The following is a 27,460-nucleotide window of genomic DNA, read 5'->3' as shown; positions in this document are numbered from 1 at the left end:
TCGGACATCCCGGTCCCTGTCCATGGTGCTGAGCTGCCCCGGGTGTCAGGGCTCCCTCCGTGTCCCGCCTGTGGCAGAGCCTTTGGCGTTCCCGAGGTGTCCCGGGTGGATTGTGTCCCAGTGTCCCTGTCTGACTGGTCCATCAGTTCCAGCCCTGTTCTCTCTTCATGCCCGTCTCGTTGGAGTCTGTTCAGTGTGAGGTCAAAACGTCTCTGCTTGTCTCTGACATCCAGTCTGTGACTCGTTGGGAGCACATTTTAAAATTCCTGATCCTTGTCTGAAGTGCTGGAGTTCCAGGGGATGTTTGGGGGAAACACCTGCACATTCAGTGCCCTGGCCACGCTGGGAGCCAGCATCCAGCTGGGAATTCCTGCAGGAGCATCCTCCAGCCACACTCAGGCAGTGCAGCCCACCTCAGACACCTGAAACCCAACAGCTCTTGGTTTTCAGGGGTTGCTTTGACTGCTCCACACTGGAGATTTCATTCCCAAAGCAGAGATTCACAGTTTTTAATGTGGGATCTGGATATTTGGGAGAATCGCTCTCTTAAATATACTTTGGGGTTTGCAAGATCTCATTTTCCATTTTCTATCAGTTTGGCCTTGCCCTGGCACTGACAAAGGTTTGTGTTCCCCTGCCAGGTACACGGTTTTACACAACGGGCACCACCAGGAACAAGAGAAGCTTCCCATCCACACTGACCCTGAATCCCAAGAGTCCTGTTTCTAGTCCTGGCCCAGAAGAGGAGGAACAGAGGCCTTTGAGGATATCCCAAGGATTCACAGACAGCAGGCCCTGAACATCCATCCATCTGCATTGTCCTGGTGCCTCCTGCAGTGAATTCCCAGGAATGCCCAGCTGTGGGAGCTGGCTGGGAGCATGGGCAGAGTCAGGACTGCTGTCCCTGTCCCTGTCCCTGCAGGAGCAGCTGGAGCTGTGCCAGAGCCCTGCTCCAGGACCAGAACAGCTCCAAACCAGCCTGTGCAGGGACTCCTGCTGCTCCTTTCCAGCTGCTCCTTCCCAGCTCACCCCACCCTGGAGCTCCCAGCTGTGGGGTGGCACCGAGCTGCTCCCTCCCTGCTGGCTCTGCCTGGAGCCCGGGCACTGCCAGGGGAGGAGCAGCCCCACGTTTTCTCCAGGAGAACAAGAGGAAATGTTTGCTGCCCTTTGGTCCCAGCCCCAGCGCTCTGGAATGCTCTGGTGGGGTTTCCTGGCCAGGGAGGACCCCAGGGTGAGCAGGAGCTGAGTGGGACCAGCCCAGCTCGGAGCCATGGCCCTGCTCTGCCGTTCCCAGGGGATGGGACGTGCCCTGGAGCCCAGAGCTGTCCCCATCCCTCCCCGAGCAAACTCTGGGCATTCTGAGGCAGCAGAAGCTTGGCCAGGAGCCAGAGCCAGTGGATCACTAAGTGCCATCTTGGAAAAGAACCACCTAAACCCTTTTCTAGCTACATTTGGAAGAGACACTTCTACTTACCTTTGCCACCGTTATTTTTCTATTTGTTGCTGGTCTCTTCCAGTCGAGGCAAGAAGTTTTCCAGACTCTCCAGTCTCACATCTGCAAAGCTCTCAGTCCTCAGCTGCTCCCTGCATGTCGCCGTTGCCACGTTCCTCGTGGGCTGCTTCCCCCTTTGCATGGAAAGGGTGGGCAAGGCTCTAAACTCCACGAATTTGGGAAAAGGATTGTCATGCAGGATCAAGACCACGAGCCTCGACCCTTTTTAGGTGAAGATCTACCCCAAGATGCCACCCTGAGCCTAGAAAATACAATTGTACTTTGTCATATCGTAGAACCATGTACAGATATTTTTAATGTACAAAGCTGACATTATTTATTATTTTTTATCAGGAACATGTGGTTTTTTCATTAAAAGCTTCTAGACCAAGGAGCTTAACATTCTATGTATTATTATTTAGTAATATTTCTGTTGCTATGTGACAGGTATTTACTGCAAACAGACAAATCACGCTCAGAACAAACAAAAATGTTGCTCAGTAGGAGAAATATTGTGCATGAGAAGAACAAGTGGCTTCCTGGCCATGGTGTCTGACTTCTTTAAATACTTCTTCCACAGCAAAGTCACTGATAAAGCTTCACGTCTTTTTCCTGTAGGATTCAGAAGGACACTGGGCAGAAACAGCCCCAGTTGGAATGCTGAGGTAGAAAATTGCTGGTTGTTGGAAAGACACAAATTATTGGTGTTTGTGGTGGAAGGTGCTCCTGGTTCACCTCTGGAACCTGGTTGGCAATGACCTATTTTTACAGGGTTTTATCTCAAAAAAATTCATGTAACTTTTGACACCAGAGCTGTGGAGTGAAAAAAAAAGCCAAAAAAATTGGAAAAAAACCCACCCAGGGCTGCTTCAGTGCTGTGATCCTCCCCTCTGTGGAAGTGCCCACAGGGGTTTGTTGGGCTTTGGGCACACGAGGCTGCAGAACAGCTTGGCTTGCTTTCACTCCAAGTGCCAAATTTCTTAAAGAAATCCTCAAAAAAAGCTTTTCTCTGCCCCCATTGAAGGGCATCAAATCTTGGCGTGAAATTTCCTGGAGTGAGATGGAACCAGCAGCACGAGGAAGGATTCTTTGGTTCTGCTTTCTCCTTCAGGCATTGTTTTCTCCTTTATTTTTATGTGCATTAGGAAAAGATCTCTTTTTAATTTAAAATAAACTCCCAGTTTCCCCAGGGAAACATTCCCAAGGCTCTGTCAATGGCAGCAGTGGCTCACCAGCCAAAATGGTCAAAGGCTCTCACTGGGAAAAGGCTCCCCCCTCCCAACTGGGTGAAATTCCAAACACCAAATGTCCATGTCCTGTGTCACCTCCAATCCCTCCCTGGGCTCAGCAAACCTGTCAGGAACCCCCTGGCAGCTCCTGCTCCATCAGCCAACGATCCCAGACAGCCTCTGTGACCCAGGGATGGCACCGTGCCACCAGCAGTGGAGAACTCCCCTGGAAGAGGAGGGGTCTCATGGAGAGCCCACTCTGGATTCCCCTGGCTGCTCCCAGTCCAGCTCTGCCCACCTTGGCTGCTGGTGCCAGTCCTTGCCTGTGCCCAGTGACGTGTGCTGCCGTGGCTCTTCCTGAAAATAAAAGCTCCTCTCTGGACGTGGCAGTGACCTCCAGCTTGGGCTCATTTCTGTGCTGCTGGCACTGCAGCCCCAGGTGGGAGCAGGTGGCACCTCCCAGCTGCCCCACAGGAGGCTCCAGGAGCTGGAACAGGGAGGGGAATCTGCCCCTCTGCTTTTCCTGCAGCTCCTGCCAGGAGGGGACAGCCGGGGGGTCTGGCTGTGCTCCAGGAACAGGGACAGGAGGAGAGGGAACGGCCTCAGGCTGGGCCAGGGCAGGCTCAGGGTGGGCACAGCAGGAATTTCCCCATGGAAAGGGTGCTCAGGCACTGGAACTGCCCAGGGAGGGTTGGACAGCCACAAGAGCCCCCTGAGCCTCCTTCTCTCCAGGCTGAGCCCCTTCCCCAGCTCCCTCAGCCCCTCCTGGGGCTCCAGCCCCTTCCCAGCTCTGTTCCCTTCCCTGGACATGCCCCAGCCCCTGCAGGTCCCTCCAGCCTGAGGGCCCAGAACTGGACACCCCTGGAGGTCCCTCAGCAGTGCCAGCACAGGGGACAGTCCCTGCCCTGGTCCTGCCTGTCCCCCTGCTCACAGGAATGTGTTCATTCCCAATTCTGATTAATTTGCAGTCCAGGAGCCCCCACCTTGTCCTGACCCCTTACCTGGAGGATTCCCAGGTCCCTGTCGAGCTGCTGATGGGATCAGAGCCATCCAAAGGGACTTGTGTGAGAAATGAAAGCCTGGACGTCCCCTGGATGTGGAGCAGTGTGGATCCCCTGCTCCAGAGACACTTTTAGGGCAAACTCTGCTCCTCCAGGGGTGTCTGTTCCACCAGAGGACCCTTCAGGGAGGACGGACATTGGGAATGTGTCACTGAAAACCTGCAGAGCTGACAGGTAAACGATGCTCACCTCTGACTCAACGTGGCTTTGATTTGACCTCATCTGCTCCTCCTGTGCCCTGCTGGCTCCAGAGCTCTGGGAACAACCAGCAGTGCTGTATTAGCTACATAAAGGCTGGTTTTGCATTTCCAGATACTCTCAGTGCAGGGATTGCTGACAGATGTCTTCAGCCTAAAGCTCATCTCACCCAAGGTCGAGGCTTTAGGATGGAGTTCACTCCCAGCTGGCCCTGCTCAGCAAGAGGAGGGAGAACCAGAGGTGTTTGAGGCACTTCTTTGTGTCAGCCTGGCTTGATAACGTGCCCAGAACCAAGCAGTGGGGCCCAGCCCGTGCCCAGCCCATCCCAGCACTGATGGAAAGCAGGAGCAGCTCCAGCCACGAGCTGCTTTGGGAGCAGGCAGCCCACAGGCACGGAGCCATTCCCAGCCAGCTCTGGGAGTGCTGGAGCCAAGGAGAGCATTTCCACTCTGTACCTGGCGGCTGGGAGCCCTTCCCCAGTTGAGGATCCCCTTTTTGAGTTCCTGAGTGACCTCTGAGCACTCCCAGGCCAAAAGGCAAGAAATCTGTAGGGGATTAATAATACAAACTCCACAAAAAAACCCGAAGCTTTTAGTTCTTCCACTTTTTGTATAAACCTTCCTGAATAAACCCCCAGTTTATCTCCTGCCAACACCCAGGGAGTGCTGAGGAGCTGAAGGGAGCTCTCCAGGTGATGGCCCTGGCTCTGGCTGTCCTGTTGTCACATGCCAAGTGTCCCTGTCCCACCCTGACAAGAGCTTAAGTTGGAATTGCTTAACTGGGAACTGAAAGTGGAAATCCTGGACAAGGGGATCCTCACACCCTGAGCAGCCTGGAGAGGGAGCAGGGGCAACATTCCTGTCTCCATCAACCCCTCACAGCTTCTCAAACAAAAACCCTTTCCTTTTGAAACCCAAGCACTGATTTTGCCCTCCTAAAGGAGAGGGAAAGCAGCCCCAGCACAGTGAGCACAAGGCTCATACACACCCCAGCCTTTCCCTGTTTACCTTCTGTACTATTTAGATGACATTTCCAGGCACCTGAGCCTCTCCCAGCTGGGATCTCTGCTGGGATGCTCTTCCAGGAGGAGCTGTGGGAAAAGCAGTGCCAAAGTGACCTCAGGCTCACTCCCAGCCAGTGGAACCACCACCCCCTGCTCATTTCTCCTCAGGGGCTGTGAGAGGAGCCCCTCTGGCTGTGCTCCTGCACAGAGGGACACCAATCCCACCCAGACTGCACTTCCCAGTGTGGCTGAGCCAGAGCTGACCCAGGGAAGAAATTCCTGCTCCATTTTCCCCAAAGCCAGGGGGGAAGCAGGGCAGGAGGGGGTGCAGTCACCTCTCCTCCAGCATTCCTTACCTTGCAGCTTCAGTGCTGCCCAGGCTGCCTTTGGAGCTCCCTCTGGTACCCAGGTGCCAACATCCCTGCTCCCAGGGGTTCTGGAGGATCCAGCCTGGCCCCACAGGAATTCCTGTGCTGCAGGAGGAGCAGGAATGTCCCCTCCCCTCCTCCTGCCACACAGCTGGCACAGCAGGGAGGAGAAGCCTGGCACAGACACATCTGGGATGCTCCAGGGAGAGGAGAGCTGAGCTGGGCAGAGCCAGGGAAAGCCTCCCCTGCCGTGCTGATGGAATGAAAGTGCCCAAACCAGCCACGGAATGGAGAGAGGAGGAAGCTCAGAGCCAAAAGATCAAATCCCCAGCAGACCCCAGCTCCTCCTGCCCCCAGCCCTTGGGAGATGGAGACATGGATTCACTGCTGGAAAATGGGTGTCACATTTCAGAGGGCAAAATTACTGCCAAGTTCAATTGCTTCCAGAGATACTGAATATAAACAAACACTTTATTTGTGTGAATACTTCTGCAAAAGGCTGCAGTGAGGAGATACCAGCTGGAGACGTGGTGCAATACTCCAGAAACTCAGGAACATTTTCTGGACTAAAATGGAAAATCTGACAGAATCAATGACTCAGAGGACTTGAAACACTTCTAGAAAGGGTCACAATTGTTTTGCTGAATATCATTGAATACATTATCTATAGTTAATTAAATAGAGGAGTTATAATAAACCATTGACTGTGATCCTGCATTAAAGCAAATTTAGTAACATTCACATTCTCTGGTGTTTAGTGCTCCATCTCCAGCACAGAGTAGGGCTGAGGAAATGCTCCCACTAGGCACCATTCTCTGCCTCTTAACTCATGTCTTTCTAGTTCCACATTATCCCAAAAATTCCCACAGAGAGGCTGAGAAAACCAACACTGCCCTGGCTGTGTGGAGCAGCTGCACCTCAGTTGTACAGAGCTAAACATCACAGAAATCCCCATTAGCCACATTTACCCCAAATTCAGAGACTCACCATCAGGATGATGAGCAAAATTGGATAAAATGGTCTCAACTGTACAGCTTTTACCTCATTTTCTAGGCTGGTAACACCAATATTAAACAAGCATGATGAGAGACCAGGCCAGAGCTGGGAATTGGCCTCTGCCAGCCCTGGGCACCCCGGGAGGGCCACACCAAAATGTGCATTTCACACCTGCACTGGCAGCAAATCCCCACCAGCCACCTGTGGGCACTGGGAGCACCTTTCAATACACCACACACACACATTTGGGGGCAAATAGCAGCAGTTTTTACTGTCCACTGGAAAATGTGCACTCGGGGGGGAGCCCAGGCCAGCCCCAGAGCTGTCACAGAGCCTGTGCTGCCACAGGCAGCTCCACATCCCCTTCCCTGCCTGCCTGGAGGCAGAGCTCAGCTCCCAGGCAGCCAGAACAAGCAGAGCTATGTTCAAGAGGGTGGAACCAACAATCAGCAACTTGATTTCCACAGTACAGAGTCAAATACACCATGAAATTAAATCCAACAGTACAAAATGCTTGAGAACATTCTGTTTCCAAGGTGCTAAACATGGGGGCTTCCTTCCCCCCCAAAAATGGGTTGAATATCTCTAGAAACTACCACACATCACCAAATTCTCTACTTTTTTTTTCTCCTGCTTCTGGCCTTCTTTGCAACAGCTGGAGAATATTCTGACCCTTCCAAAAATGCACACAAGACACCAAGATTGTGCTCAACAGGTTTACTCAGACTGGACTCTTAAATGCTCAAGAAAAAGGCACAGATTAAAAGAGACTCTGATGACTCTTTTGAACACAGCAAATGGAATTGTTGTTTGTGAGGAAAAAAAAATACTGCTATGAATTGTATGGGTTGAAAAGTTCAAATCTTCTTCCCCTTTCCTAATTATTGGCCTTCATTAAAATGGAACTTAAATTAAATTGTATAAACATATGAAATAAAGTCTCAGTATTAGGAAGTTTTGTTTTTGTTTTGTTTCCTCTATGTACAACTCTTAGTATACAATTTGTACTTTCCATTTTACATTTAACTACATCCTCCTGGCCACGGGGAGAGCCGAGGGCTCCTCGGTGGGAAATGCTTTGCATTTGGAAAAAAAAAATCCTGCTTTTTCTTGGCCAGCAGTGCCAGGGGGAGGGAGGGAGGGCTGGGGACACCCCTCAGATGTAGTCATCCTCCACGGGCTCCCCGTTGACATCACAGTAGTGGATGAAGATGGCCACGACCCTCTGGAACACGCCCTTCCTGACCTGGCGCAGCTCCGAGATCTCCTCGCCGATGGTCTCCATGCAGATGTCAGCTGAGAGCTGCCCCTTCCTCCTCGGGGCGTAGATGGTGGCTGGGCAAACACAGCAAGGAAAAGGAGATGTTTCTCCCAAAAATATTCCCCCCAACCAGGCTGGTGCTGCATTCAGATTTGGCAAAAGAGGCAGAGAGGAAAAGCCTCCCCAGAGTGTTTGAGGAATGTTCTGTGCTGCTTTCCTCAGAGCTTTCCACAGCTCCAGTCCCCATGTCTGGGAGTGGAATGAACCCCAGAGCATCAGAAAGCCTCTCCCTGAGGCTCTCTGACACAATTCCAGGTTATCCATCACTTACATGTTGTATAAACAACAGCAGTTGTTATAAACTGCAGATAAAGCAGCAGCGCTCTCCCGAATTTTCATGGCTTTAACACCATGACTCTTTTAACATCCTGACTCTTAAATGCTTATCAATTCTTTGGTAATCCAGACCTCATATTGAACTACAGGCATCAAGCCAAGCTAAAATAAAATTAGATTGCATCAGTCCAAAAGAAAATTTTAAAAAGAAATTAAAAAATAAAACCACAGTAAGGTATAGCCAAAAAAAATAAATCTCTTCCTCATCCTCTTGAGATTCCTAAACTGGAGCTGGGTAAGAATATCCAAACCAGGATCAATTAAAAATACCTCTAATGAAGGTAGAGGTATTTTTAACTAGGATACTCCTAATTAAGTAATAGAAGAACATTATTTTTCTCTGCTAGCAAGATTTTTAATTGAGCCCCAGGCACTGCCTACCACCATACCTCAGCAGACAAGCTCCTCAGTAGGAAGAGCCACATCTGCAATAAATTCTAACCCACATTATCCCCATGCCAGAGTTTCCAAGTCCAGTTTTGAACTTTTATATCAAATTTCTGTGAGTTGTCTCACTTCTCTCCAGCCCACCTTAACAACAGATCTACCAAAACCAGCCTAAGGAGCAGCAAAGTGAGGAAGGAAGGGAGGCACTGCCAAAGAAGCAATCCTGTGAAGAGCCAGAGCAGGTTACTCACTCCTCTCATCGTCCTCAAAGTCGTATCTGGCGTAGCTGTTGGGCTCTGCTGTCCTCAGGGACCTCAGCCAGGGGAAGTCTGTGATCATGGAGTAAGGAGCACCATCCACGATGCCTGCAGAGGGACACGTGAGCAGCCCAGAGCAGAGCACCAGCCCCCCTCAAATTCTCACTTTGTTCCCCCACTTCCCTCACGGGGAATATTCTCAGCCCTGGTGATGATGCAAAGCTCTTCTCTCAGCAAAGGCTGGGCAGGAGCCCTCAGCTCCCCACAGCTCTCACCTTCCAGGGTGTAGATGTCCCTGCCCCAGGGGTACTTGGGGTATTTCTTCAGGTCCTCCTCAGTCCTGGTGGCCTCGGGGAAGAACTCGTATTTGATCAGCTCTCTGGGGAGGAGGAGGAGGGACAGGTCACAGCCAGGAAACGGGCAGGTGGGAGGGACAAAAAGCAGAGCAGAATCCTAATACCCAGCCTTCCTTCAATGAGCCTGAATCCATGGAGGAACCATGGCAAGACCATGGCAAGACCATGGCAAGACCATGGCAAGACCATGGCAAGACCCAAGACTCTCACAGAAGCTCAGCTCCATCACTTCACTCTGGACAGCAACCACAGCCAACAGGGACAGGTTGAGAACTGCTGGATGAGATCCACTGACACAATTCCCTGCTGCTGGGAATGTTCAGGAGCTGATTGAACATCCCCTTGCACAGAAACCAACACTACTTCCTGAAGCAAATCACTCTTTTAAAAATGACTTGTTTTCAGCTTTGAGGATATTTCAACAACTTCAATGTACAACTGCATTATTGCTGGATGAATGTGAGGTTATTGCTGGGGAATTTATAGGATTTTTTTATATGAGTTTACAGTCTGCTTTATATGCAATGAATCTTGACACTGGATTTACACTGCACCACCCAGAATTCAACCTTCAGCAGTAGTAACCAAATGTTTTTTTTAAATTAGGGTGAAAGAATAGAGCAAGTCTGCAGCTGCAGCTGCTCCAGGACACCTTGGCAGAGTCCCTGGAGGGCAAATGCTCCCCTGGGGAGGGTCAGGGCTGCCTGGCAGGGCAGTACTCACTGGCTGATGTTGGCTATGGTGTCCCAGGGCTGCCTGGCAGGGCAGTACTCACTGGCTGATGTTGGCTATGGTGTCCCAGGGCTGCCTGGCAGGGCAGTACTCACTGGCTGATGTTGGCTATGGTGTCCCAGGGCTGCCTGGCAGGGCAGTACTCACTGGTTGATGTGGCTATGGTGTCCCAGGGGACCCTGGCAGGGCAGTACTCACTGGCTGATGTTGGCTATGGTGTCCCAGGGCTGCCTGGCAGGGCAGTACTCACTGGTTGATGTGGCTATGGTGTCCCAGGGCTGCCTGGCAGGGCAGTACTCACTGGTTGATGTTGGCTATGGTGTCCCAGGGCAGGTCAGGGCTGCCTGGCAGGGCAGTACTCACTGGTTGATGTGGCTATGGTGTCCCAGGGCTGCCTGGCAGGGCAGTACTCACTGGTTGATGTGGCTATGGTGTCCCAGGGGTCCCTGGGGAGGTCAGGGCTGCCTGGCAGGGCAGTACTCACTGGCTGATGTGGCTATGGTGTCCCAGGGGTCCCTGGGGAGGTCAGGGCTGCCTGGCAGGGCAGTACTCACTGGTTGATGTTGGCTATGGTGTCCCAGGGGACCCTGGCAGGGCAGTACTCACTGGTTGATGTTGGCTATGGTGTCCCAGGGGACCCTGGCAGGGCAGTACTCACTGGTTGATGTTGGCTATGGTGTCCCAGGGGACCCTGGCAGGGCAGTACTCACTGGTTGATGTGGCTATGGTGTCCCAGGGCTGCCTGGCAGGGCAGTACTCACTGGCTGATGTGGCTATGGTGTCCCAGGGGACCCTGGGGAGGTCAGGGCTGCCTGGCAGGGCAGTACTCACTGGTTGATGTGGCTATGGTGTCCCAGGGCTGCCTGGCAGGGCAGTACTCACTGGTTGATGTTGGCTATGGTGTCCATCCAGCTCCTCACCCGCACCTTGTTGCGGACGTTGGGGGGGTTGCTGAACTCGTGGATGATGCAGATGTGGTAGGGGTAGGGGCCACTGAAGATCTTCTGCTCCAGAGTCAGCGTGTCCACCTGGGGACAAAGACTTGTGAGCACCACCAGCACTGGCATGGGCTTGCAGAGTCACGAGCAAACAGATATTGCCAGGGAAATGCAGCAAGGGAGAGAATTTTAACAGCACAAATAAATACAGGGCTGAGGGGAGTGGAACCTCCCCAGGGCAGCTTTGTCAATTTATCTTCTCATGTACTGGAATTGGATGGGAAATGTCTAATTTCTCATGTCTTTCCCAACTCCAATGTGGAAATAAACTCCATAAAATTACAGAATGGTCTAAAATTACTTTTTTTTTCCTCAGATTTTTGTTACAAGGAGGGGATCAGGGGTTTTATTTCCATCTATTTTTACCACTGTCCTTCAAGAGATGTGGTTTCAAAGCAAAGCTGATTTTATGTACAATCAACCTTCCCCTGTTGGCAAACCAAGACAGGAAAGCAGGCGAGGAGCAGCACCACAGAGGGGTAAAATCAAACATTCCCAACCCTCCAGATCTTAAATGCAGCCCTCATAAATCCTCACCAGATGATTTAAACAACTCCCTACGTGTCCCTGTTTCCAGCTCCTACAGCCCAAGGGAGGAAAGGGTGGCTCCCAGTCCCACCAGTGTCCTGCAACACTCCAGCACCAGGAGGGGATGGAGCCTTCAGAATCCCAAACTCTGCTGCTCCTCAGTCCAACAGGACATGGGTCAAGGATTTCAGATCCCTGTGCCATGCTCTGCTCACACACAGCTACAAGGAGCACCCAGCTTCTCACAGTGAGTTACTCAGTTTGAAATGAACTCAATGCCCCTGTCCTAGGGTGACTTTATGATGTTTGCATCCCCAATCACCTGTTCTGCCCATGCTGGGTATGAAGTTCTGCACCTTTAAGAGTGCAGTTTACAGCATTCTCTGATGCAGTGAACACTGGAGATAGTGAATTTTAATATTTAATCTAGCAGAGTATCTTAAAATCCCAGCAGCAGGTTCAGCAATAAGAGCCCTGCTGGGCTGAAAACCCAAATTTCAGAGGTGTGCTGCTGCACCAGCCCTGGCCCAGCTGCACAGCCCCAGGCAGAGCTGCAGGGTGCTCCAGGCTGCCTCTGTACCTGCTGCATGGGACGCAGGTAAATGATCCTGTTCCTCTCTGGGGGCATCCTGAGGATCTGATCCAGCACCTGATCCATGTTCAGCTTCTTGCACTGGGCGTAGTCAAAGCGATTCACAACGGGGGCATTCTCCACCTTCAGGTGCTTCAGCACACGGCACCTGGTAGCTGGGGAAGCAAAGAAAAACCTCAGGAAATTCTCCTGGCACAGAACTTCAAGGCTGGCAGGTTCAGAAGAAGGCAAACAAGCAATAGAAGTTCCAAAAGATTACATAAATGCATCAGATATAGCCCAGCTCTTCATTTTCTCCATATTAACATCAAACTTTTCTGCTGTGATCCTGCCAGAAGTGGCCTTTTAAAATGCCATATCAAATTTCATCTAATAACCTTTTTCTCCCTGTTTCCTGTCACTGAAATGGTCTGAGGACTGCCACAACTTCCAAAATCAGCTCAAACATGGAAGATTGGGAAGCCATACAACGGAAAATAAAATTGTTTCCTCTCTAGCAACACTGCTCATGTAAACAAAATTTCCTTTGAAATCAATGTGTGCTCTAAGTATTCTGGACTAAAGAAATAATTCCTTTATTTCTGCTAAGTACACAGATCTCATTTCAGAAGAAAAATTCTTCATTTGGATGGTGCAGAAAACAATAAATGACCCAATTCAGGAGCAGTCACACCCTGGCACATGAAACTAATGCAAGCTAAGTGCCAGCACTGAAAACAGATTTTTATCATGTCAAGGAGCAGAAGTATCATCCTGTCAGCTAAAAAACCTAAGGGAGAATGAAGAAATGAGAGAAAAACAAGGTACTCAAACTCATTTCATCAACTTCTAATTACTGTATTACCACTCTTCAATAAACATCTCATCTCCCTAATTGTCAGATCATTTCAGCTGTTGATTTTCAGATATTAATCTTTATTAAAGCTGTTATAAGAGCCATTCAGAGTGGGAAGCAGCAATATGTGGAGCTCTAATTCAGCAGCAATGCAGCTGATGAATACAAAATGAGCAGTGGCCTGACTTGAATTCTTTCTGGAATTTCCAATAATGCCAGAGGGAGGAGGCAGCCCTGACTTGAAGCACATACCATGGATGAACATCATTTTGGGGCAGTCTTTCAGCACCAAATCTGTTATTCCACAGTTGGTCAATGTGATTCCTACAAGGTTTTTGGATTTCAAAGTCAGTACCTGAGGAAAATGAAAAAAAAAAAGTATGAGAGGGTAAAAATGAAAGAGAAATAAATTGAATTTTATGAGAACCAGGAGGATGTGAATGAATATAATGCAGCTTCAGCTCCCAACAGGTGTTTATGGTGACAGAGCTGCAGGGGTGAAGGAAAAGCCCTTACCTGAACATGATCATCCTCAATCACAGGGTCACTGGTACTGGTGGATTTGTCAGCTGTCCTTTTCCTCTTGGTGGTTTGCCTTGGCTTTGGCTTTGCTACTTCTGCAAACAAAAACATTTTAAAATCTTTCCTCTGCTCCGTGTCAGGACAGCTGAGAACAGCCCACGACAACTCTTCCCCCACAGGTAAATCCAAACACCTGCCTGGCTTCAGAACAAATCTCTGCTTGCTCAAACCCCACTGCCAGCTTGGTGCTCAGAGTTATTCCCAATAAATAACTTTACAGGTGAACACCCAGGAATGCTGAACCTACACCACAGAAAGATTTGGAGCCAGGAAAAGAAAAGATTCATGGTTAGGTTACACTTGAATCTCTGCAGGAAACAGACCATCCTTGACAAATACAGGACCCAAAATAGCTTTAATGTTTAAATAGTAGAAATTATCTCAAACTGCTGGAAAATCTGTTCTTTGTAACTGTCACTAAGTTTTTGCTAATATTGCAAAGGATGCCCAGGTATAAAATCCTTTAATGCTCCCAAGCTCTACCAGGGACCTCAAATTCCTGCTTGATTTAACAGATCAGTCTTTGAAAAAGAATCACCACAAGCATTATTTCCAACAGGAAGAGGAAAAACTGCCCTAGAATTAATTTTCTGTCATTAACAGAGCAAAATGAGAAATTATTTGACTAAAACTAAGCTCTCTTTATTAAAACATATGTACACAAATATCTCCAATTAATCACTGGTCCTAAGGCAGAAACCAGACACTTTAAATTTAACAGCAAGATCTCTCCTTGAAACCTGAGCTGCATCTACCTGCAGAACATCTGAGATGATTTAGGTTTTGTTACCACGTGGGAGCATTAAACAAACTGGAAAAACACCAGGGTATGAAGTGTTTGAATCATTCCATGTTAACACAGGCAGGTATTTGCCCTCCATCTTCCCTGCCTCCAACACTCACAGTTGTGTAAGCAGCACAATTCATCTTTCAGTTTCATTTTACCTGCCAGATATTCCCAGCAAAGAATCCTGGATATGTGAGGTTGTGCCACACTAAGATGGTTATTTTGGAAACCAAGTATATTTGGAAGAAACAGCAAGTTCCCCTCCCACATCTGTTGTTTTCTCCCTTCATTCCAGCCCTTCAGGGGTTTTATTTTATGGCAGATGAACAAAACAATCATATGAAGGTGTTTAACAAAAGGACAATTTTCAGGAAGTTTGATCTCCCTGCCTTAAACACTTGGAAGCAGAGCCCAGTGCAGGTCCAGAAGCCTGGCTCAACTGTAATTATGACTTTATTGGCTGATAAAGCACCAGTTATAACCTTTGCCTTCGTGTTCAGATCTAAGTGTAGCTGCTGCCTTTGCAGGGAGCATTTTAATGGAGAGACAACTTCTGTTTCAATGAATCACAGCCTCCACAGGCAGGCAGAGTACCAAAAAACTGCATTTGCTTTTTGAAGGAGTAAAATAAATACTGGTCAGAATGTATGAAGAACACAGAAAGATCTGCATGGAGCAAAAAGTCAGGGCACTTTCAGAGAAACCTGATTTTCCCTGGTGATGGCACCTCTGCTCCATCAAGCTCTGACCCTTTCAAACCACTCAGGTTTAACCCCTGACTAACAAGCTGCACATCAGAGCTCCTGGGGGAGCTGCAGTTGCTCAGAGCTGTCTCTTGGCAGCTCTGCATGTACTCAGCTGTGACTCTGGGTGTGAGTCCTACCTGGCTCTGACACCAGAGGCACGTGGGACAGCCTGCTCCTGGCCCTGGTCAGGGGTCTCCGTGGATACTCCTCCTTGCAGTCCAGCTCCCAGCCCGAGGGCTGCGTGCTCTGCTCCTGGCTGCCAGCCCCACAGGCACTCCCACTAGTCCTGTCATGCCCAGGCTCTGCTGCAGCCCCACAGTCTGGCAGTGTCCTAAGTGCAAAGTCTGGCCCGTCCCTGCAGGCCCCACTGGTGGAGGGGCTCTCCCCATCCCACCCCCCGCTCGTCCTGCGCTGCGCCTGGGAGCAGCAGCGGGAGCAAAGCGAGCTCTCCTCGGGCTCCCTCTGCCTGCATCCATCCCTCCTGCAGGGAGAGCAGCCACACTGCCTGCACTCCTCTCCAGCTGCTGGGCTGGTGCCAGCAGAGTGGCTCTGGGCTGCCTGGGCACAGTCAGGGCTGGGGGAAGCAGCACTGCAGGAGCTGGATGTTGCCGTGGGTGCCGGGGCGTTGCTGCAGCTGCCGTAGGAATCCTTGCTCTTGCTCCTCTCTGGCATGTCACTGGCTGCTTTCATGTCAGCTTTGATCTGCTCACTGGTCACCTGGCAGCCCTTCTCACAGCTGCTCTCCTCCACGGGGAACTGCTTGGCCTGGCCCCCGTGGCTGGTGCTGCATCTCTTCCGCAGGGGGGTCTTGCCTTTGCCGCTCACTGCGGGAGTGAAGGGAGGGAGAACCATGAGACACCTCCAGCAAACCCGAGTGCTCCTCTGCTGAAAGCTACTGAAAACACAGGGCAGCCCAGAGGCCAGTGACAATCTCCCCAGGAATGGGAATTACTAGTATTTGTAGCTGTTGCTGCACATTTTTAACATCTTGCAGCTACTTTTGGAGAGATGTGCTGGAGGGTTTGCCACACAAATCAGAGATTGTCCAGAGCAGCTCACTGCTCACACAGGCACAGCAATATGAAATACACACTGAGAACAGAATCAAAGAATACAGAATAGATTGGGTTGGAAGGACCTTAAATACCATCCAGTACCACCCCAACCTTCCACTGTCCCAGGCTGCTCCAGCCCTGTCCAGCCTGGCCTTGGGCACTGCCAGGGATGCAGGGGCAGCCCCAGCTGCTCTGGGCACCCTGTGCCAGGGCCTGCCCACCCTCCCAGGGAGGGATTTTTTTCTAATATCTAATCTAGAGAGCCTTCTGTTTTCTTAAATATGAGGAATACATCTGAGGAATCAGACAGGACTGAAGTTCCTGTTTCAGCAGCAACTCTCAGCTCCCCCTCCTGGGTCTGGGCAGTGCTGCCTGCAGTAACAGCAGGCTCAGCTCACAGGGGAATAAAAAACCACACAAATCATAACAGAACTTAATCCCAGGATCACTGAGGTTGGAAAAGCCCTCCCAGCCCATCCAGTCCCAGCTGTGCCCCATCCCCATCCTGTCCCCAGCCCAGAGCACTGAGTGTCACCTCCAGCCCTTCCTGGGACACTCCAGGGATGGGGATCCAAACCTCCCTGGGCAGCCCCTGCCAAGGCCTGAGCACCCTTTCCATGGGGAAATTCCTGCTGAATGTCTGTATGAATCCTCTCAGCTCATTGCACTACCCCATGCCCCAAATCCCCAATATTGGCCATACAGAAGTTGATGCAATCTCTCTCCAAACACAGATTCTTTTCCCCCTGAAACCAGAACTGACATCCACACTGTGGGCTCACAGGCTTGATAAATTCTGTCCACTTGGGATTCCCAAAGAGAAGCTGCAGGTCTCTGATCAGTGCACCACCACTATCTGTGTTTCTGTACAAGACCTGTGACTGCTCAAACACCTCCTTCCCCCTTCACTCCACATTCCAAACCAAGCTAGAAATGAACCTGACCCACACGGAAAGGCTGAAGCTTAGGAAGGAATGCTGCACACCTGAAGGTTCTCTGGTTTCCACAGGATCCCTGCTCTTCTCTTCCCCATCTGAGTAGCTCTGTGCAATGCTGCTGGAGATGCAGGCTCTGGAAGTGCCCAAGTTTTCCTCCTCATCCTCACTGTCTGAATCATGGATGGTAATAGGAGCTGCTTTTACAGCAGGTTGAATTCCACTTGGTCCTGAGAAGGAGAATATCAGCATTTCATGTAAAAATTAACCAAGCATGGGTTAAAGGGCTGAAAATCTGTCAGCACTGCTTGAAAACTGGTAAGGAATTAATTGGAGTCAATTTAGCCACTCATTCTGTGGGTCCCTCATTAAAATATAAAGGGGAGAAGGGCAAAATACTGCATTTCAGCATGAAAGCATTCTGGTTTGGAAGGGGACGAGTGTCACACTGGAGTGTTACTTCAGGTTGTTGGGATATTCAGTAGAAAATTGTATTGTCCAGCAAAAAGTGGCAATAAAAGAATCAAGACTGCCTTGTGTCACTAATTAAATTAAATTAATACTGGAACAAGTTGTGCTGGCTTGAGAAAAAGCAAAAGCAACCCAAGTGCTGCAGTGAAAGAACTAAGGCCATGAACACCAAGAAAGCAACAGGACAAGTTCATTCAGGCCTTCTGGATTTTATTATACTGAGCATAAAAATCAGGCTTTAAGCTCAAGGTATTGCCCTGCATATGCAGAGAAAGCTCTGGGCTGCAACAGAGAATAAATTCCCTCACAGCACTAAGCTGTGCTAACATCACTATTCAAAATCAGACAACCCTGCTGAAGTAAAACATCCAAAACCAGACTTAGAGTGGAAAATGAATCCCTCAGGGAGACACCATGAGGTGATTTCTTCCCCAGCCCAGTTACCTGCTTGCTCCTCATCCACCTCCATGGGAACAGCAGCCTGGCTGGGAGCTGGCAGCTCGTCCTGGCCCTGCCCAGCAGCCTCCCCTTCCTCCTGGGCCACCTCCTCCATCTCATTCAGGGCTGCAAAGGGCAACAGGAGGTCAGGAACAGGAAACAGAACACACTGAGCCCTCAAACACCCACAGGAAATAATAAAAACTGCCTTGGTGAGCCTCTGGGTTTCACAAAGTGTCTCTGTAGCCAAAGCCCAGCCTAACTTTTGGGGCTCAGTTCACTCAGATTAAAGCTCCCCACCAGGAGCTGAAAGAGCAACGAGCTTTCAGTGCAGATTCCCACCTTCACCAGGAGCTTATGTGAGTGGGAATGCAGATAAAATCTACCCCAAAAGCTCCCCCAGCTGCAAATCCCCCCAGAGCTGCCCAGGGTTACCCTCAGCCCCAATCTGCTGCTCCTCAGCGGGGCCCTCCTGGCGCAGCTCGTTCTCCTCGTTCTGCTCGTTGGGGTGCTGGTGGTTGTTGTGGTGGATGTTGGGGTTGTTGTTGTTGTTCTGGTGGTTGTTGTTGTTGTCATTGTCATTGTTAGAGTTCTGATTGCTCACCAGGGCAGAGGAGACCCCAATTCCTGTGCCTGCACTTAGGCCCACCCGAGCACAGCCCTGGAAACAAAGAGCAGAAATTCAGATTGGAAAACGTGGAGCTGTTATCTCAACATCCCCTAAAGGCAACAGGAAAACCACTCTGCTGGAATGTCTAGGATAGCACAACACTGGCAGGGAAACTGTCCCTCAGATTTCCTGAGTGCAGAGGCCTGGCAACCCAGAACAACTCCTAATGAAAGGGGAAGTCCTCAAAGCACTTCATTTAATCTATTAATTGTGGTAATCTGTTAATTTGCTGTGGGGTGACGACATGAATACAAACAGCAATCAGAGCCTTCCCAGCACACGAGGTACCATTAATGGCCAAAGGAAGCAGGTTTTACACTTTCCATTGCCTGCCAGGAGCTTACCAAGGATTTGTGTTACAGTGTGGGAGGGGACAATGTGAAGAAATTAAATTCCTAATCTCTGAAAGCACTTCAGAAGGGAAACACTAACCCCATTTCAGCCAGCAAAAAATCATGAAAACCTCTTAGTATTGCAAAGAGAGGTCTAAGAGGAAAAACAATACAAAAAGCAGCAGCACAGTGAAATATCAGCAGAGACCTTGAGAGACTCAGTGAGTTTTACTTTTGATAGAATCAATGAGTTTTGTTTTCTGGTCACACATTCATTCCCTGCCACTGCTCCCACCTGCAGAAGCAGCACCACTCTCCCCAGCATATCATGCTAAAACCAACTGCAAACCAAAGTCATTTATTACCAATCTCTTCAATTAATGACAGCTTTGAGAAGAATGCACTGGTGTGCCAATGAAACAGAAACAAGTAAAATCCCTGGCAATCAGAAAAAGCCAAACCATTCCCTGGAATTTACCTTTGGAGGCTCTCTAAACATCTGGTCCAGAGAAATGAACTCCAAGCTTGGCAGTAACTCGATGAACTGACTGAAAGAGTCCAGCTTGATGGCATGGCATCTCACCAGGGTCAGGTCAACCAGGCGGGTCCACCTCGAGTGGTCTGGGAACACAAGAGAGGCCTTTCCTGAGGGATTCCCACCTCACTCCTTGCTTATCACCCCATTTTCAGATCTGAGAGCAGCATCCTCTGGATCTCCAGCCTGCTCCCAGCATCACCATGGCCCCAAAGCAAGCATCATCTACTGTACTTACTAACAACAGAACAAGCAGTACTAGAGCAGAGAAATTCTGGTTTAGCACAGAAATTCATATAATAGCTCTGAAATTTCAAAGGTGTGCAATACCTGTGATCCAATTATTTGGGTTATGTAGATGTGGGCAGTTGTAAATGACCAGATACTTGATGAAAGAAAAAACTTCATTTACAGCTTTCATACCAATATCTGTAATAATTCCTGGGTTTTCAACCACATCAGCCAAGCCGTACCTCACCAAGTCCGTACTCGTCATTTTACCTATAAAAGAGAGGAGCAGACACAGCAGTAAATTTGCCTTTTATAGCAGGATTTTCTAACTTCTTACTGATCAGATCATTCCTTCAATAAAGCTCAGCTCTCCCAGTTTCAGGGAGTGAGGAAAACCAGATTTGGCTGTATGAGATCAGCAGCCTCAATACATGCAACATTAATATTCTTATTAATCACTGGAAAACACAGCAATTTCTGTAATCCTTGTGCTTTTTATGGATATAAAAAGTGTCATACACTGTAGTAAAAACTCATCAACGTAGCCTAGGTGAAGAGTTTCAAACTGTGGGAATTCCAGTTCAGCCATCTTCAAAGCAGAAAAAACACCATCTTTGGTCAAGGAAGGCTGGATCCGCACTTCGTGCAACCTGCAGGGAATTCAGAATTGCTCCTATCAAAATTCAGGCCAAAACTCAGAAAACACTCCAGAAAGTGCCCTGCTCCAATAAAACAGACTCTGGCAGGACTTAGATGGTATTTGCAGTTATTTTAATCACAGAACACTCTTGTTATGCAAAGTTTGTATGTGTATTCCTTAAAGTCTGATGGTTGTTCTGGCTCTTGGATGTCATTTCTAAGACATTTATGTTGAAAAAGGGGAAGCCAAGAGAGATCTGAAGGGAGGTACCTTCGTGCAGCAGTAATGATGAGGTAGCCAAGATCCACTTCAAGTGCATTCTTGCAAGCTCCCAGAACTATAGTGTGCAAATTCCTAAAACCACCTGGCAAATAAAGAACAGCCTTCTTACACTCCAGCCTCACATCACAGCCCTCAGCCCTACACATTTTCACCAGTGAAGTCTTAACCTTTTTCAGCAAATCAAGAAAACAAATATTTGCACCCAACTCCTCCAATCCTGGTTCTGCTCATCAACAAATGTAGCTCATTAAGAGTTAATTGCAGTTAGAATATCAAAATTATACCAAATACAGAGCATGTTTAGCACTATGACCATAGTTCTAAACACTTAAAAAAGAGTATGTTACAGACAAAAAGCCCCCAGAATTTGCTAAAGCTTTAATTAATTCATTTATTTTGATTTAGGTATGAGGGAGTAGGAGTTTCCCACCAGATCTCCAGCTGTCTTCTACCACGTGCTGGATAAGTCCTCCAAGAAATGGAACACGGACCAGCTCCAAGTGCTCCAGATTCCTGGCAGAAGCCAGGCCTGTCACCAGGGGAACATACTTCAGAGAGTTTGTGGGTCCTGCACACAACAAGGCCAGAAAGACAGAGCAGATTGTTCACTTCTCTCTGAATTATCCCATGGAAGAACCAAAACACATCCACACAAATCCCTCTAGAGCAGGAAGTCAACAGAACCACACAGCACCAAGTAAGGGACAGGACAGGGAGAGATTTCTGTCCAACACCACAAATCAAACAAGGGCTGCTCTCAGAATGTGGAATTCCAAGACTTTAACAGAACCAGATTTCCTCCATGCTCTACCATCCCCTTCAGACAGGAAGAATCCCTCTTACCAGCACAGTTCCTCATGACAAAAGCACGCAAGCTGATACAAAGGAAATCTTTAAAAGGCTGTGGTTTGGTGAGTCTCACCCACTTCAAATAAAGGTGCCTCAGCATTGGGATACAAGGAATCTCAGGGACATTCACCCCTAATAATACATAAACAAAACAAACAAACATTTTAAACAAGCTTTAAACTAATCCTCTGCATGAAAAATTCCTGGCTTTCAAAAGGAAGCTTTTCTGTGCTTTGTGGCAAGTGAGAAAAGCTGTGAACACTTGAAACACAAGTTCTTCACCTTGGTTTGTCAAGAATTCTTTAGAACTTGCCCTCTGCACCTGCTATCAAATATCCAACTAAGATCTCCAAGATGCCACAGCCCAAACTCCCTCTCCTCCATAGAATTACAAATCTGCAGAGTTTCAAAGCCCTTAAATCCACCTGTGTTGAAGCCAACTACTTCACCACGACCACACTCACCTACTAAGTGCAAAGTCTGAATTTTAGCTCCTATAGGAATTTTCAGCTTGTTCTCAGGAGGAATTGGAAAAGCACCATTACGATTACGAAACTTCCCTAAAATGTGGACTTGGGGCATGTATGTCCAAATAGCTTCCACCAGCTCTAAATGAGAGGTCTCAACACCCTGGATAAAAGGAAGCAAAGCAAATGCTCTAACACCAGTTCAACAACAACATCCTCTTAACCATGTAAACTACAGAATGCAACGTTATTTCACTTTTCATTTCTAGCAAGACTTGTCTGTTTAAAAGCAGAGGGATCAGAGCTTTAATTCCTTGCTGGGCTTAAGAGCACCTGGGATTCCCAGTGGTGCAACTAAAAATAGTTGTCATCAGCAAACAGGGTCACAATTAACTCCTCCCTGTGCAGCCAGGCCTGAACCAAAGCCCTGGAAGCAGCAAGTCCCTGTCACAACTGTTAACAGTGCTGAAGGAGGTTCTCTCCCAAGTCCAGCCACTCACCAGCAAATTTGGACAGGCCTGCAAAGCCTCTAAAACTCCAGGAATGCTGAAAGCTTCGTGGCCACGGACTCGGCGCCTTTCCAGATACCTGGGATGAAGACCATAAAGTTGTTCAATGTCTGGCATCTTCCTCAGCAGCGTTAGGAAGCTGGAATCAGTGAAACCTAAGACAACAACAACACATTTGGTATTGGTGTGGCAGCAGACACTCGGCTCTGAAGGGAAAGCCAAACACACTTCTCTCTTTGTGTGGCAGTACAAGTTCTGTGATGTTGAAAAGATGCACTTGGTGAAGCAATAGCTTTTCTTTTACTTCCACATTTTAGAAATCATGACCTAAATACTCCTCTGCCTTGAATTTTGCAGGTTTGCTACAGGTTTCCTTCAGAGGAGCTGCATGGCTGCAGGGTTCACTGTGCTCTCTCCCTCCTCACATGAAGCTTTGTGGGTCTATTTTTCCTGGAATTCCATTTATCAAGTCCATGGATCAAAATAATCCCAGCTGGATCCCTTTATTTCAGTTTACTATTCACCACAGCTCACATTTCTCACAGAAACAGGATGGTTTCTTAAAGCAAAGGTTTATTTTATTCTAGTGAAAGACAGCACATAAAAAGGATTTTAACTGGGTAAGTTACTTGTATTTACACCAATTTCAGGTTAGGTCTAAACACCTGCTTAATAGCAGCCATAGTCAATCTCAACTTGCAAATCCTCTCATTTTCAGAATTCCCTCATTTTAGCTGTGTCCCCCACCAAATCTCAGCAGTGCAATTTAAACCCAACAGAAATCCTGGTACTCACAGGGTTCACCCAAACAAATTTATCTATTGATCTGCAGGTGACTCGAGGTGTGACATCAAAACTTATCCTTACATTGTTAAGTGCTGGCAGATGAGTTGCTCTCTCACTCCACTGTATTTTTTGCTGCCTGCATGCAAACAGCCTCTTCATGGCATAAACTCCCTTCCAACAGTCAGACAAACACAGATTGCATTGACAGCTGCCTACAGAGCACTCCCATCACAGAACCACAGCCTGAACTGGCTTGGAAAAGACCTTTGAGACCATCAACTCCAACCTATGCCCTAATACAGCAACATGCCAAATCTGTATTTCCAAGCAGACAGAAACTTGGCATGCCAAGGCAAAGGAAGGGAGATGTGGTGCAGGTTTACTGAGCAGGGGAGAGGCAGGGGCAGCTCACCTGTGGGCATGTACTCCCACCAACGCCCCGCACACAGATCCACCACCTTGACCACGCGCAGGTACAGCGTCACCGCCTCCTTCAGCTTCCGCGACAGGCACTCCATGCACATGATGTCCTGCAGGGGCAGGTACCTGGGGACAGCACAGAGAGCCCTGCTGCAGCTCCAGCCCTCCCGAGGCACAGCTGGCTGCAGCACTGGGGCATTGCTCACGTGGGGTTCAGCCGGAGCGTGGCTGAGCGGTGACTCAGCAGCTCCTGACACCGAGTGTGGAACTGACACACAAATGGAGTGTGGAATGCACAGATGGCTTGGGTCTCTGCTGGATCATGGAAACAGAGTGTTTGGGCTGGAAGGGACCTTAAAGCCCATCCAGCCCCACCCAGCCTGGCCTTGGCACTGCCAGGGATCCACAGCTGCTCTGAGCACCCTGTGCCAGGGCCTGCCCACCCTCCCAGGGAAGAATTTCTTCCTTAAAGTTAATGTAAACCAACCCAAACCCTGCTGACTGAGCCATTTCCCTCAACAGGTCTGACTGAGTTACTTTCTTCTTCTAGCACATACTGCAAGCTCAATTTCCAAATATTTTGGAGAGCTGCTGTTTGCCAAGAGCTAGAGGGTGAGGCATTATGTTTTGGATAATGGGGCTGAGAGAACATCTGGGAGAAGGACTTTGCTGCAGGGGAGGTCACATCCTCATTCCAGATCCTTCCTGCAGATGCAACAATTCCCAAACAATCACCTCAACTGTGCCCCGCCCAAAGTGTATTTCTGCTCTAAAGTCAGTATTTATAACAGAATCAAGTCACTTATTTATTTCTTCTTCATTTGAACATTCATGACACTCACATAAATTAATTTTCACTTTCCAAGTGAATTTTGGAGACTGAAAAAAACCATCTGTCATCCCTTTTTCTGCACCACTCCACCCGTGGTACATCCACTGCTTACTGTGTCACAAACAGGTGAAGTCGGAGAAAAAACAAAGAACTCTGAAATAAAGCACTGCACTGATTCCTGCCAGGCTGCTCACCTAAAGATGTGGCAAAGCACTTCATGGGAGAGCTGGTTCATGTAATCTTTTGGCTCCTCAGCTTTGGTAGACTCTGCCCCTTCCCTGCTCACTGCCTTCACAGTTTTCCGCCGGGGCCCCATCTCTGCTGCGAGCTCTGCTGGGAGGAAACGGGCACAGAGTCATCAAATCCAGGCACCTGAAACACACAGGGACACAGCAGGGAGGCAACAGCTGCAAAAAAATCAAAAGTTTTGCAGTGAAGCTGCAAAAAACCGAGCTGTGGTTTGATCAGACAGAAGGGCTCACACAAAAACTGAGGGTTCTCAGCAAACCCCCTCAGCTGAGGGAGTGATGAAGAAACATCACCAGAGATCTGTTCTTTTTATGAATAAAAAACCTTCAGAGATGCCACCAGAGATCAAGGCAGCCTCAGGGAAGCTGTGCAGGGATCACCAGCTCAGCACCAACTACAACATTCCAGTGCAAAATAAAAGTCTGTCCAGCAGAAAAATGATTTATTCTTCTTTTTGGAAAAAATGGGCTCCTGCTGATCACTCTCCAAAAATGCCCCATTAAAGCCCTCAAACCAGCTCCTCTTGGAGGTGAGCACAGCAAGGAAAATGTTGAGGCTGCTGAGCTGGAGATCAAAGGCACAGCAGACTGGGAGTCACTGGGAGAGCGTGCAGGCTGCTCTGCTCCTGCCCGAGCTGTGTCCTCCCTCTGCAGCTCTCACAGCTCTGGGACTCCAGTGCCTCACCTAAAAACACCCACAACCACCATGGAAGCACCAAATCTGCAACTCAAGCCAGGATGAACTCACTGCTGACAGAAAATCACCTTCCAAGGATGCTGAGAGATGCTGTCACGGCTGGATCTGGCAAAGATTTATTTTATTCCAACACAGGAATGAGGAGGGCAAAGCATCACCAGCTCAGGGAACCTGTCAAACAGGCTGGATGCCAAAATTCAGTGGATTGAGGAGAAACAACAGGTTAAAAAGGGCAGATTTTGGAAGAGCTTTCAGCAAGGCCTCACTGCAGCCTCCCCGTGAGGCCAAAATCTGAAATACTGACAGCTCCACTGTGATCTAACTTCTGCACAACACATGGTTCCCACATTCTGGGTGCATTTTAGTTGCTACCTGCGTGTTGCCATGGTTTGATTTTAAAGGGGGATATTCAAAACATAAACCCCCACCTGGAGTTGTTGTCTGACTGGATCTCTGCTCCTCTGGACTGGGGGAATTCTCCAGCCGGGAGCCAAGACCCTGTGCTTGTTCTTTTTGGGCTGGAAGGGCTCAGTTTGGGGTGATGGACCTCACAGAGCCCAAAATGAACTATTTATAGATTGAATTCCAAGGAAAACATCAAGCCCAGCCACCTGAGATAGCTCAGTTTGAACAGAGCATTGCAACACAACCTCAAACCTTCCAGGCTGGCACAGCCCCGAGCTGGGAGCAACCCAGCAGCAGCACGGGGGCAAAAGGCAAGAGAAATGGAAACGTTAACAAGCAAAGCAGGAAAAACCCCGCAAACGGCAGCAGCACAGCCCGCCCCTGCCGCGCAGGGGAAAGAAGGGTTTGTCCCCGTGAGTCTGCACTTTCTGCACAATTAAAATCCTCGCGGGGTCATCCTGAGCTAATGAGCGCAGCTTTGACACCTCATCCTACATCAGCGAGCTGACCCCGTTTCAGAATAAACGACAAACCTCCACAGCACAAAGAGCTTTATGTATTCCATAAAAACAAGCAAAAAAGGGGATTTTGCGGCCCCCACCTCAATTTATTCCCGACAATGAGCGCCGCACGAAAGAACAGCTCGACGTGCTGTACTCCTGATGAATAAACACCCCACGGGCCTTAAAAAGCGCGAAGAACCACGGGGAGACTCCGCAGCAGCGAAAAATGAACAAAAAACGAGCAAAAAACGAGCAAAACGCCGGCGAGAGCAGCCAGGGCCGGCCGGGGCGGAGGGGCGCTCCCGGAGCGGGGAACCGCCAGCACGCCGCGATCTGTGCCGAGATAAGCCAAGGAACACCAGGCTCCCCCGCCGCCCGTCACCGCCGCTCGCTCCGGGGCGCCCCGGGGCCTGTGACAGCGGCGCCGGCCCGAGCCCGCGGCGCCGGGAGGCGGCGGCGGCCTCCGGCTCCCCGCCCCGCCGCCGCGGGGGCCGAGCCGGCCGCGTCGCCGTCCCCTGCCCCTCGCTGCCCTCACCTGCCCTGGCGCCCTCGCCCCGGTTGTGGCCGCGGGGCAGCCCCGGCCCCGCTCCCTGCGCGGCCCCTCCGCCAGCGCCGCCGCTTCCTGCGCCGCCGCTTCCGCTTCCGGCCGCGCTTCCGGGCCCGCCCCGCCGCCGGCAGGGGGCGGCGCCGCCCGCGCCCGCTGAGGGCGCTGAGGGGTCCCGGGGCTCTGAGGGGTCCCGGGGCTTTGAGGGCTCTGAGGGGTCCCGGGGCGCTGAGGGGTCCTGGGGCTCTGAGGGGTCCCGGGGCTCTGAGGGGCTCTGAGGGCTCTGAGGGGTCCCGGGGCTCGGTTCGGAGCTGGGCTCGTTCTGCACTGAGCCACGGGGATGGCAGCCAGTAAAGTGCTCGGCAGTTAGAGGGATGAGAGTCAATAAAAGCGCTCGCACAGGGATGAGAGTCAGTAGGAGTCCTCGGCAGTTCCAGGGGTGGGATTCAGTAAAAGTGCTCCCTCAGTTACAGGAATGGGATTCAGTAGAAGCGCTCCCTCAGTTATAGGGATGGGATTCAGAAGCTCGTACAGTTCCAGGGATGAGAGTCAATGAAATGCTTGGCAGGTCCAGGGATGGGATTCAGTAGAAGCCCTCGCACAGTTCCAGGGTGGCTGTCAGGAGCCCTGGGCAGTTCCAGGATGGCTGTCAGGAGCCCTTGCACAGTTCCAGGGTGGCTGTCAGGAGCCCTTGCACAGTTCCAGGACGGCTGTCAGGAGCCCTGGGCAGTTCCAGGATGGCTGTCAGGAGCCCTTGCACAGTTCCAGGGTGGCTGTCAGGAGCCCTCACACAGTTCCAGGGTGGCT

General features: G+C 49.8%; 2 protein-coding genes across 7 annotated transcripts in view; one reads left to right on the top strand and one right to left on the bottom strand.

The window, feature by feature from the left end:
- Window positions 1-7,426, top strand: part of HTR4 (5-hydroxytryptamine receptor 4) — a 67,474-nt gene extending 60,048 nt beyond the window's left edge. For all 4 annotated transcript variants that reach the window (XR_010347289.1, XR_010347290.1, XM_064388059.1 and 1 more), the window contains one exon: window positions 642-7,426. Coding sequence is in view for 1 of the 4 variants with exons in the window: in XM_064388058.1 (XP_064244128.1) it covers window positions 642-729 (88 nt within the window). In the remaining 3 variants the exon portion in view is untranslated. The remainder of the gene's footprint in view (window positions 1-641) is intronic.
- FBXO38 (F-box protein 38) lies at window positions 5,802-26,708 on the bottom strand. 3 transcript variants are annotated; one of them, XM_064388057.1, is made up of 22 exons: window positions 26,645-26,708; window positions 24,451-24,586; window positions 23,417-23,550; window positions 22,210-22,373; window positions 21,707-21,872; window positions 21,237-21,374; window positions 20,824-20,961; window positions 20,382-20,475; window positions 19,991-20,121; window positions 19,571-19,741; window positions 19,184-19,326; window positions 18,139-18,364; window positions 17,710-17,829; window positions 16,845-17,024; window positions 14,942-15,628; window positions 13,206-13,306; window positions 12,942-13,044; window positions 11,843-12,009; window positions 10,619-10,764; window positions 8,924-9,027; window positions 8,643-8,756; window positions 5,802-7,682 (listed from the first exon to the last, which is right to left on the bottom strand). In XM_064388057.1, exons 2-22 carry the CDS (start codon window positions 24,570-24,572, stop codon window positions 7,504-7,506), a joined length of 3,528 nt encoding a protein of 1,175 aa, XP_064244127.1. In that variant the 5' UTR covers window positions 24,573-24,586; window positions 26,645-26,708; the 3' UTR covers window positions 5,802-7,503. The 3 variants fall into 3 exon arrangements, with proteins under 3 accessions (XP_064244127.1, XP_064244125.1, XP_064244126.1); XM_064388055.1 differs by having other exon boundaries at window positions 24,451-24,628; window positions 26,645-26,681; XM_064388056.1 differs by lacking the exon at window positions 26,645-26,708 and adding an exon at window positions 26,208-26,364.
- Between the last annotated feature and the right edge of the window lie 752 nt (window positions 26,709-27,460).

The sequence above is a fragment of the Passer domesticus genome, chromosome 13 (assembly GCF_036417665.1).
Source record: "Passer domesticus isolate bPasDom1 chromosome 13, bPasDom1.hap1, whole genome shotgun sequence".
NCBI lineage: Eukaryota > Metazoa > Chordata > Aves > Passeriformes > Passeridae > Passer > Passer domesticus.
The sequence above is the reverse complement of the archived record's forward strand: the minus strand, read 5'-3'. Positions and strand labels throughout refer to the sequence as shown.

Coding starts and splice junctions, on each gene's coding strand:
- FBXO38 (XM_064388057.1), bottom strand. CDS start 24,572: ATGGGGCCCCGGCGGAAAACTGTGAAGGCAGTGAGCAGGGAAGGGGCA. Junction 18,365..19,183: donor TGTTTAGAGAGCCTCCAAAG/GTAAATTCCAGG, acceptor CTTTGTTTCCAG/GGCTGTGCTCGGGTGGGCCT. Junction 9,028..10,618: donor ACCATAGCCAACATCAACCA/GTGAGTACTGCC, acceptor CCTCCTCCCCAG/AGAGCTGATCAAATACGAGT.